Source organism: Artemia sp. Qi Xiang Cuo, chromosome 11 (assembly GCF_049724085.1).
Source record: "Artemia sp. Qi Xiang Cuo chromosome 11, ASM4972408v1, whole genome shotgun sequence".
NCBI lineage: Eukaryota > Metazoa > Arthropoda > Branchiopoda > Anostraca > Artemiidae > Artemia > Artemia sp. Qi Xiang Cuo.
In genome coordinates this window covers 12,325,495-12,343,655 of record NC_142804.1, presented here as the reverse complement: position 1 = coordinate 12,343,655, position 18,161 = coordinate 12,325,495, and the positions used below count along the sequence as shown (strand labels likewise).

Sequence of the window (18,161 nt, the reverse complement as noted above, 5' to 3'; positions counted from 1 at the left end):
CATGACTAGCTCTAACCTTTTACTTTAAATTCCATTATGAGGCTCTACTTTAACTGTGATAAATAATTAGGATACTAAAATCGGACCACTACGAATGTTCTAACTCTGTTAAACCAAAACCTGTATACAGCCTGGAACTTGTCCGAATGAATTTCCCATTTGATCCTAGGTTACACAAGCCTCCGTGAATATATATCACTAATAGGCCTCTTCGAAAAAAAAAGGAAAAAATATCCTACAGGTTAGCCAAGACAGAAAGAGGCCCATGTGAATACAAAAGCAGTTACTTAGACAAAAGCAAATAATTAATAAATTATAATTTCATAATAGTAAATAAAGAATATTATAAGAACATACTGTAAATATGTTAAATACTAAATTCGCTTACCGGCTCTATAATTGCTTCAGTTGAGGATAGGTTTAAATGGACTAGAATGTTTGGTTGTGCCAAGAAAGGACAAATATGCTGAAAAAATGAAATACTTTAGACGCATTCTAATGCAAATAATATAATTAACTTTAATAAATAAATAAAAAAGTGCTTATATCACCAATTAGAAATACAAAATCGTTCCACTGTGCAGTGCAACTAAAAAATAAAAACAAAACAAACAATTACAATAGCTTATATATAAAAAAGGCCAGACAACTACAATGAATAGACTGTGATTTAAGCGACTAAGCGATTTATAAAAAGCTATCGATCATTTTAAAGTGGCAAGGTCCAGTCAGCTATCCTGTATTAACGGATAAACATTCGATTACAAGTCTAAATTGGAATTCCCATCAAATGCACTGTACGGACTTGTACAATTGGGGCCGTACGTTAGAATAATATCAGCATAATCATTTACATCACCCCCTACAAACACGAAAATGTTCCACTGTGGGGTAAAAATAAAAGGAAAAAATACAAAAACAAACGATACCAGCATTCGAGCAGGATTTTAAGCAGAATTAGAACTTGACTTTACACTGTGGGTCTTAGCAAAGCGATTTCCAGCATTTGAGCTGAATACAAAACAAAATTTCAATCTGGTGTTACAATGATGACACATGGAAGTCGGTTCTCAGCATTTGAGCTGCATTCTAAAGCCACATTTTAATCTAATTTTGCAATATTCCTCTTAGCAGCGTCCTAATGTCGGAGTCAAGGGAAATTGCAGTTTGGCATTCAGCTAAGGATTTTGGCAAGGCAGTGCCTAGCATTTAAGGTAAATTGCAAGCCAACTTTTTACGTTGGTTACGGGTTAGAAACAATTCTCATATAACCTTTCAAAACCTATACAGTGGCAAGCTATGGAGGTAATAGGCTAAAAAAAAAACTCCCGGCTTACGTTTGAAGCGTAGTTTAATTTTCAAGTGACTAAGCACAAAACTTTAAGTTGATGGAAAGTCAGTGCCGTTTACAGGGGAAGGGCTGGTTGAACAAATTTTCCTGGGACCCTAATTTGAGTCGCAGATTTATTTCTGAAAGTGTTATTCATGTAGGGCCCCAACTTTAGAATTTAGGAAAAAGTACCCAAACTATAATTTTACCAACAAATAATAAATAAGAATGAAAATTGTATTACACAACACATTTCTGGCACTCTTCGGTTTCATATACATATCCAAACATTATGATAAAGTATTTTAAAGCCAGATCCAACAGTCAAGGCAGCCCCCCCCCCCACGCCCATAAACACCAAATAAATTATAAGGAAGTGCAAGCCAGTAAAAATAAAGTACAAGCTGATCAAGAGAACGAATTAAAAACAACAGAAAATATACTCCCCCCCCCCCCCTTGTTAAATTTTCATTTAAAATCTTTTCAGTATTTAGCTAAGTTCTCACAGTCAGCTGAGTTTTATAAGCTCAAAGATATTAAAGAGTTGAAAAATACAAAATTCATTAAAACTGACGTATATTGAATAAAATCTATATACATTTGCTGACTAAATCAAAGTAACATCCGAGGGCTCGAAGCTGCAGCGCTGGGTAGAAACTGACAATATTTGACACAAAATTAGTTTTCTTTAATATCAGAAATATAAAATTATGAAAAACAATTAATTTTATTGGTATTTCCAAATAGAAGATGCTGCGAATTTGCTAAGATCAGTGCTACAAATTTGAACACTTCAGTACTCTTTCAATCTATTATTATTTTCTATTTCCTGATTTAACTATTTCCATTTTTTGCGAGATAATTTTTAACAATTGTTAGTAAATCATTAGTCACATACTGAAATTTAATTTCAAACGCATTGATATAGAATTCTGTACATCTTCATTGACGGATCTGGAAGATTATTGAAGCACAGGCACCGAATAGGAACGAGGTGATAATTGCCCTCTTAGATTTACAAAAATATCTTTTTTTTTCTTCGTTTTATAAATTCTTGATCCCCCCTCCTTTCACACTTTTTTGAATTAGCACTCTATACTCAAGTACTCAAAGTTGAAGTAAAGGTTAACAATATATAATTTTAATACAAATAGAAGTATTCAAAGGAAAATAGAACTCTCCAGGAGGGAGTAAACAACAGTGAAACTTAGAGCATATTATGGTGAAAAAGAAGTTGTGCAGCTGCGTTGGCCTAGAAATATTTAAATCATACCCTGTAAAAATATTGCCAGGTAAAGCAAGCCATGCAGTTTTTTTCTAATGTTTTATACAAGCTAGCCTTGTCTGACAGCTACAATCCATTATAGTTCATTTTTTACAAGAGACCTGCCATTTAAGAAATGAAAATTCACTTACACTTATGTCATCCTTGAGGACATTGCCGCTGAGATCAAGTTGTGTTAGGGTATCTTTAAGCCTTTTATTTAGCGAAAAGGAATGAGCCAGCTTATCCAATCCCTTTCCTGTTATACCACAATGAGAAAGAACTAATGATTTGAGTCCTGTTGATTGCTTCCCAAAGGCATTACTTAAGTGGGCGACACCTATATATAAAAAAAAGGCAAGATTTATGAATTATCGGTTTTCTTCTTCGATTTTTACATTACTCTTACACTCGACGAGAAGGAAATTGAATAAAACTTACATCAGGACTAAGCTAACCACAAGTATTTTTGGACCTCCAACAATTCTAGGTTCTCAAGGACTTTACTCTTTTTAATTAAAAGAAATTAGGACCCTGATATATTCTAGGCCCAAGGTATAATTAGTAAACTGAAGGAGAAAGGTATGCACATTGTGACAATTTTAAGTTGGATCTTGGGAGCAAGACTGAAATACTCTCCTACTTCCTAAATGCTCTCCTTCTTCCTAAATTTTCCAAAAACATCGACCAAATTTTCCTAAATTTTCCAAAAACGAAGCCTGTTCAAACCGAACCAACGACCGTATATTGCTGGGTAAGGACACTTTAAAACAGAAATTAGGAGGTCTGCAGCCCATTTTTGTGACTCAAAAATGAATGGAGGGTAACAGGCTCTACTCCTCACCGTTTTTTCCCTGAGTCTGAGAGTTACGAAACATAACGTGGTTTGAAACGTAAAATAGTAATTCCAATGAGAAAGATTGAAATATACAAACACAAACATATTTCTTGACACAAACTCCGTGGATATTAAATTAAAACGAATGGAGATAAAAATAAAAGGACGACCTATTTGATGTGAAATGAAAACTGAGTTTTTCCGCTAGTAATTATGTATCTATGTTGTCCATTATGTAATTGTGTATCTATGTATCTATTGTAATTAAGTAATTGTGTATCTATGTATCTCCATTATGTATCTCCATTTATGTATCTATGTATGTATTATGTAGTAATTATGTATCTCCTCTTTAAACATGAATTATCTGTGGTCACGGCTCAATGGACGTAACTCAGTTTGAGCTGGGGAAGTTTTTATTATAGACCCAAATACACAAACGACTTACAGAAAATGTTTTGATTTAAGTCAATGTTTAATTTCTGAGTCGTCTTCCGCAGAATCAATAAATAAATATACAATTAAACTTAGATTAAGATCTGTGAAAATTGGAAATAAAACCAACAATAAAACTGTCAAAATATTATGACTTAAAGCAAGCTCAGCTAGGACTGACAAAAAAGGCAATTAATTCAAATAAAAAACAAATCATGAACAAGTTTTTAAAGTGAGTCTTGCTTTTTAATACCAGCTAGGTATGTGTTTTTGATATTGGAATTAGCTACTGGGTTTACTGGAATTGTGTATTTGATACTAGGTTTACTGGAATTAGCTACTGATTTTGTCATATAATATGCTGGATCATTTTTAATTAGATTTGTGCATAATGTGTCAAGCGGGCATTTCTGCTAATTTTTCAAAACATGTCGTTAAAAGTATGTCTTTGTGTCTTGAAAATGTATTGAATGACTAGGGTTTCGAAAATATGGATGTTAAGAGCCAAATCAAAAGAACTACAAATACTAATAGGATTTGATTCCTTTATGAGTTCTCCGATGAGTTTATGTCTCTGGATTGGTTCTGTAATTTATTTGTGTGGATGGATTCATGTATTACTCCCTTGCCTACCTTGGATTGATTTTGTTTTTGGTGGGGGGAGGGGGTATTGTTTGGTTTGATGATGCGAATTTATAATTTTAAAAATGTTGGATTAATGTATTTGTTTTTTCTTGTTTTGCTTTTTTAGTTTTGTTTCTCCTCTGTTTTTTCCTGGCCATAGAGTCTTACGTAGGAGAGTATATTGAAGAATTTGTTATTTTTATGCGTAATTTACCGTTGATTTTGGTATTCATTTGGTATTCATTGAAGCAAATAATAGGCATCTAACTTTCATAAAATGCGTTGCTTCAATTTGATATTGATGTTCGATTTGATATTGGATGGCAAAATTAGTTATGTAGAATGGATAAATTTTCGGAACTTTCAGAGCGTGCATTTATAAACTACTATTTCTTAAATAGACGTCGATTATAAATCAACTTATCGTTATATAAGCCAAAAATAATTTTTCTTAGGTGAATCTATTGTTTTGCCAGCGTATAGTTGTTGTTTTTTTAGTTGTTGCTTATATTGATTTTGTTGTTGTTGTATCCCCCTTGTATCCCTGGCCATGGAGCCTTTCGAGGGGTAATAAGAGTATCGTATTTTCAAATCTGTATTTATTGGTATATAAACTTACTTACTTACTTGTTATACTATCCTTGTGTTGATGAAACCGTCTTTATAGATTTTAGTGAGTTCTACCAACATAATAATTACTGCAGTCACATGTTATTTAATACACCCCCCTTTCACGAGTAACTGGGGTCTTATATTTATCAGAGTTAAGGAAATTCATGATGTTTTAAAATTACTTTTAAAAACAACATACACATTATTTTGTGTAAAAACATTATTTTTTAATTTTGTAGTAACGTTTAGTACATAAGGAAGGTAACTTCTACCGCCCTCATTAATAATGATTTGCATATCGAACAAATTGTTCGAGAGGCAGTAGAAACAAAACTAAAATTAAATAATAAAAATAATAATAACACTAAAGTTAATATTATTGTTATAATAAAGTTAAATAATAAAAAATAAATTTTTTTAATTTAAACAGAGATGTAGTTTAAATACAGATTTAACACATTATTCACAAATTTAATTAAAAATTATTTAATTTAATTAAAAATTTTAACTTAAGTTAATTTAATCTAACTTAAATGAAAAACTTAATTTAACTTGATCTAATTTAATTTAATTAAAAAATTATATGACACACACACCTAACACACCTAATAGATTATTCACAAATTTAATTAAAAATGATCTAACATATTATATGATAAACAAAAGCTAATTTCAATGAACCTGCATCAAAAATTTACTAGCAAGTTCAGTTCTGTCTTCATTCTTAATCATCAATTGATAATGATATGAGTGCTGCAGTGACTACCGAGATTGTTCACCGACAGCAGATAATGACCTTTTTAAGCGATATTTTTGCAATTAATCTATAAAATGTAGATGAACTTACTTTAAGTTTTGATATTGAGACTGTTTTATTGTTGGTTTTGCTTTTCACATATTTAATTGTAAGTTTATCTGTTGTTGTTTTTTTGCAAGAGCCAAATATTACGTAAGAGCCAAATATTCAATTTGTTTCGTCTAGATTTCGCTGTCTTAAACAATTCCTTGTTGTTCTACCTTCTGTTATTTGTATATTATCATTATTATTTATTTGAAGACCCTTCATACAAAAAAAAAGACGGTGCATAAAAAAAAGAAACAACTACACACAAACAAATACAGAACATATCAACCCCTTCCATAAATCACTGACAGCATCAAAGACCAAGGATGGGTCAGCTTCAAGGCCGTACCCAGGAATTTTTTGGAGGGGGTTTTACTAAAAGATTTTTTTTTTTGGGGGGGGGGGGTCTTAAAAAAAACTCAAAAAAGGCATACGAAATTTGTTTATATCCATTTTGGCTGCGTTTTTACGAGTCAAAAGAGCATTTCGGGGGGGGGGGGTAGTCAAAAGAGCATTTCTGGGTACGGCCTTGGTCAGCTTCCATGGTTCGGAGACCATGGAAAGGCAAAGAGTCTTCGTCGTTAATTTACTATTTAACTTATTTATTTACGTTAATTTACTATTTATCCTTTATTTACGAACTAGGATCCAATTTTCTTGAAATTCAGAGGGTTGTAACAGGGTCACGCCAAGTCTCATGCTCTCTTTGCATTTAGTCTGAATATTTGGGGGTTTACACAGACTTCAAGAGTTCAAAGAAAAAAAGTTCGTCTCCCTAAACTTTCCTCATATTTCATACACTGAATTTTTGTTCGTATGGCCAGATAGGACACTAACAATGAGTTTATGTAAATTACAATCTCAGGTCTTACCTTTATCTTCTATAGGATTCATCGATAGGTCCAGAGTGTGTAAAATGCATTGTTGATTTGCAATGATGGACAGAGATAATTTATGAGCAAAATCCCTGGAAATATAGTTTTTAAAATTTTTAATAAAGCCTTATTTAGAGTCCTTCACTACCATAGAAAAGAATTATACAAGAAACATATTTTCCTAATATCTACATATCCTAACGAACAAATAAACGTTTAAATGAGGTCAATTTATAAGACAGTAAAAAGAGATACAGAAGTCTGGATATTTAGATCACATGTACAGCGATCGCCATCAGCATTGCTATTTCTGCTGATAACGATCGCTGTACATATGATCAAAATATCCAGACTTCTGCATCTGTTTTCTCTGTCTAATAAATAGGCTTATCCCCATTTGAACGTTTATTTGTTCGTCATAGATAGGCAGTGTGGTCTTGGGAAAAAAATAACTAATTTAAGGTATTACGGCAAAAACTACACATCCTAAATATTCTTAATATTGAAAAAAGCATATTCCACAGAGAACTTTTTCTATAATTAACTTATTCTGATGTCCCGTCAATTTTGTCTCAAACAAGCAAAAGATCTTCCAAAAAGACTTGGTTTTCTATATTATTCAAATCATCCCCACGGGTTCGTCAAGTGCCAGAAGGACAGATTTCAATTTCAGCTTCTATTTTAATGTTATAGCGTCCCGGTAATTATCAGTAATTAGCGCATTTATTTATTGCATATTATTTACATGCAGGCAAATACGATGATTATTTACAATTAATAGAACCAAGGCTGTTAAGACAAATTATCAATCTTTGCGCGGTTTTCAGTTTAAAAAAGTGAGAATTGTCCATCTATTCCGTAAGAAATGCATCAGCAAAGCAGCATTTTCAGCTGTAATGAAACTAGGGTAAAACTGCTAATTCTAAATTTCTCAAGAACGTTTTCGAATCTATTAATTTAGTTTTTTCAGTCAAACTATCAATCCTAGAAGAGTTGCCTGCGTGGTCAACTGGTTGATCCGTTTTGGCTATGGTTCGTATCTAAATGGTTAATCAGTAATATGGTTGACAACCCTGCCCTAAAAAATCATGACATTCTTGAGTGCTTTGATTCTACGGAGTCCAAGCTGCGTTGTTGCAATAAGATAAACATTTGATATGTGTATATGGATACCTTTCCCAAACATTTAGGAAATAGATAGAGTCTGTCTGTGTGTCAGTTGGATGCATTTAGTCCATCTTTAATATTGGTGTTCTCCAGTTAAAGTGAGCTTTGGGGTCCTTATATTGGAATAAGACTGAAAATTACCCAGGTTTAGCTTCTGTTCAATATTAACTCCTCCCTTCAATAAAGATGGCATACCTCAATTACTCAATTACTGAAAATTACCCAGGTTTTAGCCTCAATTACTCACAACATCAGTAGTTACACTCCAACGCAGTTGACACCACAATACCCGTAAAAGATCAAATTAAACAAAAATAGAAGATCGAATTAAATAACCCTATTTCCTTCACCTTTCCGGAAGGATTTATACCTGCTTAGTAACCACAAAACCCGTAAAAGATCGAATTAAACAAAAATAGAAGATCGAATTAAATAACCATATTTTCTTCACCTTTCTGGAAGAATTTATATTTGCTTAGTAAACACAACACCCGTAAAAGATCGAATTAAACAAAAATCAAAGATCGAATTAAATAACCATATTTTCTTCACCTTTCTGGAAGAATTTATATTTGCCTAGTAACCACAACACCCGTAAAAGATCGAATTAAACAAAAATAAAACATCGAATTAAATAATCATATTTCCTTAAATTTTCTGGAAGGATTTATGCCTGTTTAGTAATCAAAATACCTGTAAAAGATCGAATTAAACAAAAATTAAAAATCTATCAAATAATCACATTACCTTCGCCTTTCTGGAAGGATTTATACCTGCTTAGTAACCACAATACCCGTAAAAGATCAAATTAAGCAAAAATAGAAGATCGAATTAAATAACCCTATTTCCTTCACCTTTCTGGAAGAATTTATATTTGCTTGGTAACCATAATACCCGTAAGATCGAATTAAATAATCATATATCCTTCAATTTTCTGGAAGGATTTATGCCTGATTAGTAACCACAATACCCGTAAAAAAATCGAATTAAATAAAAGATCGAATTAAACAAAACTTACATTTTAAATCCTCCGTTTTCTAAATGAAGCTCCTCAAGAAAATTGGATCTTTTAACAACATAGAGCAGTTTCTCAACAGCTTCATGAGACAACTTCATTGTACCAACACGGAAACTCCTAAAATGGCGGTTATGCTCCAAAGCAGCAATGATTGGCACAAGATCTCTACAAAGTGAAAAAAAGGAATATAGAATATCCAGATAGAAATACAATAAACCTACAAGACTAAAAATTCACAACCTCTCCAACACGTAAGTCACACCTCTCTGCTAAACTGCAATGCCATCTGTTCTTTCCCCCTTTTTTCATTCTTTTTATTTTGACTGAGAAGCTGGGAGTTTTTCCCCTGATTAAAAAATCAGTACACTGCTTATCCTAGCGTCATCAGATTCTTTTTCTTTAAAATAAATTCTTTTTCTTTATAATTTTTGGTATTTTGTTTTACAAATAAAATAAAAAAATTACAGATTTACCCCTTCCCTCCAGAATTTAAAAAATACCTTTTTAGTTTCTTCTTTTCAAAAAAATAGAAAAAAAAATTCTACAGTTTGGTAAATTGGCACCCTTGATCGTCAGTACGCAGCCAGATTATATTTATTATTTCTGAATTTACATTATAACTAGTGTTTATTTAATAAGATTGCAAAAATTAGTAGTAGGTTACGAGTTTTTTCCCTTTTTTTACCTGATCTGTAGTTTAATCATTCATTATTCCTATGACTTACTGAATTCCTACAGAGGCTGCACTCTTCAGTTCAGCTTGCTGTTTCTTACATCCAGAAACTTGAAAGTGACAAACTCAGCAGAGACAGAGTAGGTGCACAGAAGAGGCAAATCAGTGGGATTGAAATGGCAAAGTTGCACGGCTAGACCATTCACCAGTTACGAATTTTACTATTTAGGATTTCACAATTTAATGGTTAAACACAACTTTTTGTTCTTTGATTTCAAGGCTACGCCACAGAAAAGGTATCAGTAATGAGCGTTCCTACCTTTTTCACTAAAAATTTTTGGGACACTCCATGTCTCGTACATTCGTTTTTTGCTCCTTCTTCGAGCATGCGCAATGAAGAATTCTTAGCGATGGCTGGTAATACATTGCAGTGGGAATATAGGAGACCTATTTTTTGCTGTTTTCTACACATGACTCAATTAGCAAACTTACAAGTAAACTTTAATGAAGAAAAATATTACAGCATTTCCCAGCTACCATTATTCACTAATCAAAATCAATCTTCCTTTAAAATATTTCATTTTGATCTGATCTGATTGAATGTCCAGTAGTGAATGACGCTATTACGAAACTAATCAATAGTTATGTACCCTAACCACTGTCCCTTTGTGGCACTGTAATATGTTCCATTTCTGAAACAAACTTTCATAACTGTATATATACCTAGGCTGTAGGCTACACGAAAGAATACGGAAAACTGACCATTTCTAATTGGAAAATCTCCGTCACCAGAATAACCTTGAGGTGCCAACATATGTGGCAGAGTCGAGTCGATGCCACTACTGGCTTACGTTAGAGAATAGGTATCGTAGTCAAGCAGTTTCAAGGTTTTTACAATTTCTTCCCGCACTGATATTACAGCCGGCGGGGTTTGAAAAGTGTACTAGCCTACCTTTGGAGGAGGTAAGGGCCAAACTATTAAACCCAAGGTGCCACGATCAGTTTCACCAATAATATCTCCCTAACTACCTCTTTGGATGGGAAACAGAACCCCCTGTCGTTATTGTAATGATGGTAATTCTGAAAAACTGTTTTTCTACCCCGCAAGGGTTCGGGGACAAGTCTCGGACAGTTGTAGAGAATGACTCACTTTTATTTCCCAATCTCGACTCCGACAAAACTCACAAAATTAACACAGAAACATAGGCTCTTAAGTCTATAAACGAACTCTGAGGTCTGAAAGCGGACTAAAAACAAAATCACTGTTTTCATAAAAGGAAAACTTGCGTTGGGGTGGACCCAAGAATGGCACGAACCAAATAAATGAATTAAATCAGCTGGCTTTTTGGCATTACATTATTTTTCCATGACAAGGATGAGCCGGACAGAAATAAATTTTAACCAAAATTTTACTTATTGTGAAACGACTGCCTTAGCAACGAGAATTTAGCTTGTACTTTCAGATTATACTATAAGAAAACCTAAGCAAAAAAGAAACCGGTCATTTATATGAAAAGAAAAAAGGGGCAGAGCCCCAACACGCTTCGAAGAAAAAAACAACCAGCGTCATCTGGCATAGGCCAATAATATCGTAAAGCTAATTAAAGAAGTCTAAATAAGAAAAAATTATTCATTTACTATTTTACTATTCGCTCTTATTTTTTCAATATTCCCCATTTCAACATCAAGGTTTCATCAAAGTAGGCAATCAAAACATCAAAATGATTTTTTTTTTCAACATTTAAGTTTCGAAGTTCAACATTCCTGAAAGTAGTCACAAATAGATGCAGAAACAGTTGCCAGCAGTCACTGTCATAGTTGCAAGTTGTCGCAGTTGGAAGTAGTCACAGTTGCAGTCACAACCAGTCTCATTTGTAGCCACAATAGCACCACTGTAGCAGTGGCCCTGAAAGTTTTGGAATTAATACCCTTACCTGTTCCTAAGATGTCGCAGATAAATTGGATACATATAGTTTCTTTTAATTTAGCCCAAGAAACCCTTCAACATTTCCAGAAATTTTACCTCAATACCCTTAGCCTTTTTGAACACATCTAGGATCAAACATTCCCCCCTTTCCTAATGATAAATTATGCATTTAAAAATTGATCAAAGTGCATAATTTACTTTCCTTGCTCCAGTGGCTGCGGGGGCATGGTATCCCCAGAGGCTTAGCTATTAGACGTTGTGACTATTTCAAATAAAAATTCTTTTTAAGATCAGTGTTACGGAGAGAATCTAAAAGAGCAAGCGGGGTTGGGGCGGCTGCCCATCGTTCCTTTTTCAACATGCCTTTAAAGTTTCAACCCAACACCCTTAGCAGTTCCATAGATGTTGCTGTTGTCCTTTCGAAAACCTTCCTGCATATAGTGTGCCTTGAATTTGTTTGGCACTCCCTCGACATTTGCTAAAAGTTTTACCTTAATACTTTTAGCCTTTTTAGAGACTCAGGATCAAACATGCCACCTTTTCCCAATAACCAACCTTGTATATAAACAATAGGCAACTTATATAACTTAGAGCCCTTGCCACAGGGGTTGTGGAGGTTAAGTCACCCCCGGTGGCATAGTTACTTGACTTTGTCAGTTATTCTGAAAAAGATGGTTATTCAAAAATTCTGATCAGATATGCTGGGAGGGAGAGCAGATAAAAAGGGAATGGGAGGGGGACTGGTTGCCCCTTAACCACTTTTTAACTTAATATCCTCAACTGTCCTTGTGATACTCCTTTTTGAAAAACAGGATGCACATAGTGTCTTTAGATTTAAATTAACATGCCCCTCAATATTCCCCGAAGTTTCACCTTAACACCCTTAGCCTTTTCGTACATACTTGGAATCAAATATTCTTCCTTTTCCTAATGATAAATCTTGAATATAAATTATGGCTTATTGTAGTTCTTACTAAGGGACGTGATCGTCTCCCAGGGGGCTATGGAGGAGGCACTGCATCACCGAAGGTATTGTGGATTTGGACTGTTGATTTGCCCAGCCGTGGGTCAGGTTTATAAGCTTTGTTTTTCCACAGCTTGCAATCCGACAGTTCAGTTTAGCAAACTTCTTTGTTCGTTTGATAATTCTTAATCTTGTTTTAACAATCTGGCTTCTCAGCAGAAAACGCATCTGATTGGTTCTTTTGTATGAAATTACAAGCCCGTAAAAAGTAAAAAAAAAAAAATACTGAGTCACAACATTTTGTAAGTAAACTCTATTTCTTTGTGTTTACAGTATCATAGTTACACAATACTCGTACCGTGAAAGCTAGAATCAAAACCGCAATAGAACAGTAAATTAGTTACAGAATAAGTAAGACTCCCAAAGCCCCATTCCCCCCCCCCTTATACGTCTGGCCCTACATCTTATTTGTTGAATGCTCTTCAAAAGCCTAGCTCCATGATAGATTTTTTTTCCCCTTGGACTTTTCTATCTTTCTTTTTCTTTATCTATCAACAGTTTAGCCATAAACATTTGTTAGCTTAACTATATTCATGAGAATAATTTGAAAATTATAAAGATATTAAAAATATTGCGTTACAAAACTTTAAATTAGCTCAAACATTTATTGTGGTCCTTACTGAAACGTATGTGTGGTTTGATGGTTTTTTTTTTTTTTTTTTTTTTTTTTTACTTATTTATTGGTTAAATTGTTAACCTATCATAAAACTGGAAATGACTTGAGACAAACCAGAACAACCACGTTTATCATGGTTGAATCCGTAGCTGCAACCTAGTAAAAGACGAAGCTCAGCCAATAATAACCCAGAGTTTAATTATTTTGAAACCAATTCGGACTGAAATAAAAAGTACACCATTTGAATCGTCATGGCAAAAAAACTATACATGAAACTTACTGTCCCCTGGCTTGAACAACACGGAAAATCACTTTTTTTTCACATGAAATACACTTATGTATTAGATTAGATCCATTTATTTCAAAATGACCTAGTTAAACATGATCAATAGGTTACCGCCCATGGGAAGACATAAATGCAATGGCACTGGGCGGTTACCACAAACTATTTCAACTTACTTAGAAAATAACTTTTAAAAATTTTAAATAAATATTAAATTTCTTTTAATACGTACTAATGGACATTCTCATAAAACACATAAAAAAAGGGGGGGAAAAGAAAAAAAGGAGTTAAAAAAAACTACTACTACTACTACTACTACTACTACTAACAACTCACCGCAGCACCAAGCCACCTGAGGCCAACACAGCTACGCACGCTCCTCCTCCATCCCAATCTATTAAAAGCCTCCCTTTTTACGCCCGCCCATGAAGTTACCATTTCCTTTAAATCTTTCTTTATGACGTCATCCCACCCCAGACGAGGACGACCTACTTTCCGTTTAGCCCTAGACGGTTGGCCGAAAAGAACCATCTTCGGCAATCTGTCATCCTTCATCCGCACAACGTGCCCTAGCCACCTCAACCTTTCTTTCATTATAACTCTAGATAATAACAAAAGAAATGAGAAATTCATAAATCTCTTAATCATTGCTCCTCACCCTCCTAACAAAATTCTTTATCCTTTTTTTTTAAACAAATGCTGGTGTTCAGCCAACTTAACACTACCTGAGAGGGAATTCCATACCCCCTGGCCCAGATTTTTTATGTGAATTCCTGCTCGACTTCGACTCTTATGCTCTGTTACCAGGTTGTTCGCATCCTTTTTATAAGAATCATGCAAATCATTTTTTGTCGAAAAAAAAATCTAAAAACACTGATGGACACACTTCATAAATACACTGGTAAGTAAAAACCGCAGCCTAGTAGTCACGGACTTGTTCCACATCCATCACCTTTAATTTTCTAAAATATGATACTGTATTATTAATTTCTTTAACATACCCCCCTATCAAACGGACTGCCTTATTCTGTAATACATGTACACGCCTAAAATTACCCAAAAAATTGCTAGCCCATAACACATAGCTGTACGATATATAGGGGCTAATAATCGCATGATAAAGCAGCAACATCACCCGACCTGGTACGAAGTGCTTCAGTCGACGTATAATTCCAAGGCCTCTTGCAACTTTTGATACCACAAGATCCCTGTGACGTTTCCATGATATATTGTAGTCTAGGTAAAAACCTAGATACCTCTTTAAATTAAGCTGCTCTAGAGAATTACCAGAAAATACCATAAAATTTGTCTTTTTTACATTAACCACCAACATACTTAAAGACGTAAACACACTTAAATCATTTAATACCATATTTACTTTATTTAATGAATTCATCCACAGAAACATGACGAAAAGAAATAGCAGTGTCATCTGCGAAAGACGTAAGACACAATCACGAAGGTAAAATCTCATAGTATCTACATAAACCAAATATAAAACTGAACCTAGCACAGAACCATGCGGAACACCACAATTCACAAGATATGGACTAGAAATTACACTATCAATTACAACCTTTATTGACCTCCCCTTTAAAAAAGAATCAAACCATTTAAACAAGCCCCTTTAACCCCTAAAAGCATTAATCTATTTAATAAAATACTAAAATCAACCGTATCAAATGCCATTTCAAAATCTATAAAAAAAAAGTGAGATGTATTTTTCCACTATAAAGACACTGTTTCACAAAATCACATAGGTGCTGCACTGCATATGTAGTTGAGAGACTTCTGCGGAAGCCAAACTGAGTATCACTAAGGACACCATGATGTGTAGTGGTATAGTCGTCGATGAACAACTTTTTCAAGTATTTTTGAGAAAAGGGGAGGGATGGAGATTGGCCTCCAGTTCCCGTTTCTATCAGATCTTGAGCCACCTATGTAAAGTGGAATAACCTTGGCTGCCTTAAGACCTTCAGGAAAGATCCCAATTTTTAGCGACAAATTTATCATATGAACAATACAAGGCAGAAGGTAAACCAAAATTGACTTGAAAGTTCGGAGGTTCATTCCATCTATCCGCGCTGAATTGGAGCTAATGCTTCCAACAATTTTAAGTAGTTCATCACTGGTACACCTCTCAAACTCAAAGGCTAATCTGTCCCCTCTATCATCTTGAAACTCATACTCGCGGAAGGATTCAGGGCTCTGGTTATTTTCCTGTTGCACTGTTTGACCAGTTTTTGAGAAATAATCCACAAAATGTTGCGCCACTTGTATAGGATCATGGAGTGTAGTCCCATCTGCCTCTATTGAAAGAGACTCACCACTGCTCTTCTTCAATATCATATCCCCAATGACCTTCCAGGTTTCTTTTGAGTTACCCTTAGTCTCAGTAAGTTTCTTTTTAAAATAATCCCTCTTTGCTCTTCTTCTAAGAGAGTTTACATTGTTACGGGCAATCCTGAATTCTTCAAAATCTTCACCTTTTTCTGTCCTAAGGTACTGTTCATAAAGATGATTCCTTTTTTCTATTTCATGAACAATTTCAACTCTCATCCAAGGTTTCCGGGGTAGATCCTTCATATCTTTTACGATTTTTAGAGGGCATGTTTGTTCATAAATGGGTTGTATAATCGAGCAGAATGTGTCATACGCATCATTTACATCACCCGTTATTTCCAGAACAGGATCCCAGTTAAGTGTACTCAGTTCCTCTGCAAATTTATCCAAATTAACCTTTTTCAATTGCCGCACTTTCCTTTTCTTTGCTTTGCTTCAAGTTTTTGGCACACAATTAATCCTCGCGATAACTGGGAGACGGTCAGATCCGGGATAAATACCCACATCGGCTTAACTTGAATTTAGGAACTTAGATATGACAAAAACGTCATCTATCGAAGTAGCTGAATGACTAGAAATTCTTGTAGGTACGCATGCGAAAGGCTAAAAGTCATAGCAACCATGTAATTAAAAAAAATCTAAGTTATGACCATTCAAATCTAGTTAGTTAAAATTAAAATCTCCCAAAATCTAAACCACTACGGGACATACAAGACATTAACAGATCAATACCTTCAATAAATTCGTCCAAGCGAGTGCTAGGCGGCTTATGCACCAGACAAATAATTTTTTTTATTCTTTTCAATTTCTAATTCAACACAAAAACTTTCGATCTTTCCTTCAATCCAAACTATCAAATCATCTCTTATAGAATAATTCAAATTCATCTTTACCAAAAATCCCAGGCCGCCACGATTCAGATACTTTCTATCTTTTACCTCCAGCGAATAACCTGGAAAAACGGACGAAAAAGACTGGTCTGAACAAATAAATGTTTCGCAAACAGCAAGTAAATCAACATTCTGCGTAGAATAAAATCTGTCCTCTAAAATGTTCCGTAATATGTCCTCTTTATTTTATGTTTTTTCCTCTGCCGCTATCGGGGCTCTCGAACATCATAGAGAGTTGTTTCAAAGCACATGTTAAAGGAAACTGCTATTTCTAGTGCCTTTTGTAATTAACAAAACACAGCATTTAGAATAAAATCATTTTTTTTACAAAAGAAAAATCTTCGTACACAAGATGATGAATCGTAGGTTACAACCATAAAGGATGTTTAGTAAAATACTTTAAAGGGTGTCCTGGTTAACGATGACAAGATAGTTCGTTCTTTACTAGTCCAGGTGCGTGTATGTTCGTCCAAATTGTAATATAGATCAAATTACGTTTTTAAAACAAAAAAATAAGCAGTAGTAACATTATGAAATAAGAATAAAATAACAAAGAATACTAATATTTAAAGAAGAACATACTTAACATCCAAGTGATCAAAGTCTTTCAGGTTCAATTCCTTAGATTCATGTGCTTGATATATGGTGTCAATGTCCTGAAAAAAAACGTACCTATTTACAATCATTCTTTTAAAAGTAAGGGATGCTGAGTAGCACTACACACACAAATGGAGTGGTGGTCCTGGCCTCTCGTGCGCCCAGGGCTAAATCTTGATTAGCCCCCCCCCCTTTTTCCCCAGAGAATTTACAGGCCAAATTTTGACAAAATTTGAACTTATTGACAAAATTATTTTCAATTTATTAACTAATTAATAAGCTATTTCTATTTATTTTTGAAACTATTATTTAAATTATTCAATTATTATTGATAATTTTAATTATTGCTTTTTAATTATTTTTCAACTTATTCCATTAATTAAGATATTAATTATTTACGTTTATTAACTGTACCCACAAGTTTGTTTTAATAAAAATACAATTTCAAAGATTACAAAATGATTTTAACGGTTAGATTATTCATTTCAAATTTTGAACCCCCTAAAATTTTTGCGATCGGGGCAAGTGCCTTCTACACAAAGGGGATATCACGTATACAGGGTCAATCAAACACACGCAGAGGGTAAATGTTCACTACTTCCCATTAGCACACTTTGAGACTCAATTCTGTCTTTTCTAAAACTAAAGAACTTTGGTTTATAAATGTTTTAAACGATTTCTATATTTAAATCTTTGTAGTAGCACACCGGATTGATACTCTGCTTGGTAATACGGGGCACAGGCAAGGCTGTACCCAGGATTATTTTTCGGGGGGGGGGGGGGGTACTGAAATATTTTTTT

The 18,161-nt window shown here is 34.1% G+C and overlaps 1 protein-coding gene across 4 annotated transcripts in view; it reads right to left on the bottom strand.

Moving 5' to 3' along the window:
* LRR (capping protein regulator and myosin 1 linker 1 leucine rich repeat protein) overlaps positions 1-18,161 on the bottom strand; it is a 236,230-nt gene that overhangs the window by 180,319 nt on the left and 37,750 nt on the right. For all 4 annotated transcript variants that reach the window (XM_089096290.1, XM_089096291.1, XM_089096292.1 and 1 more), the window contains exons 7-11: positions 17,346-17,419; positions 9,008-9,172; positions 6,820-6,914; positions 2,747-2,934; positions 389-466 (exon numbers count right to left, since the gene is read on the bottom strand). In XM_089096290.1, the coding sequence (XP_088952416.1) occupies positions 389-466; positions 2,747-2,934; positions 6,820-6,914; positions 9,008-9,172; positions 17,346-17,419 (600 nt within the window). The remainder of the gene's footprint in view (positions 1-388; positions 467-2,746; positions 2,935-6,819; positions 6,915-9,007; positions 9,173-17,345; positions 17,420-18,161) is intronic.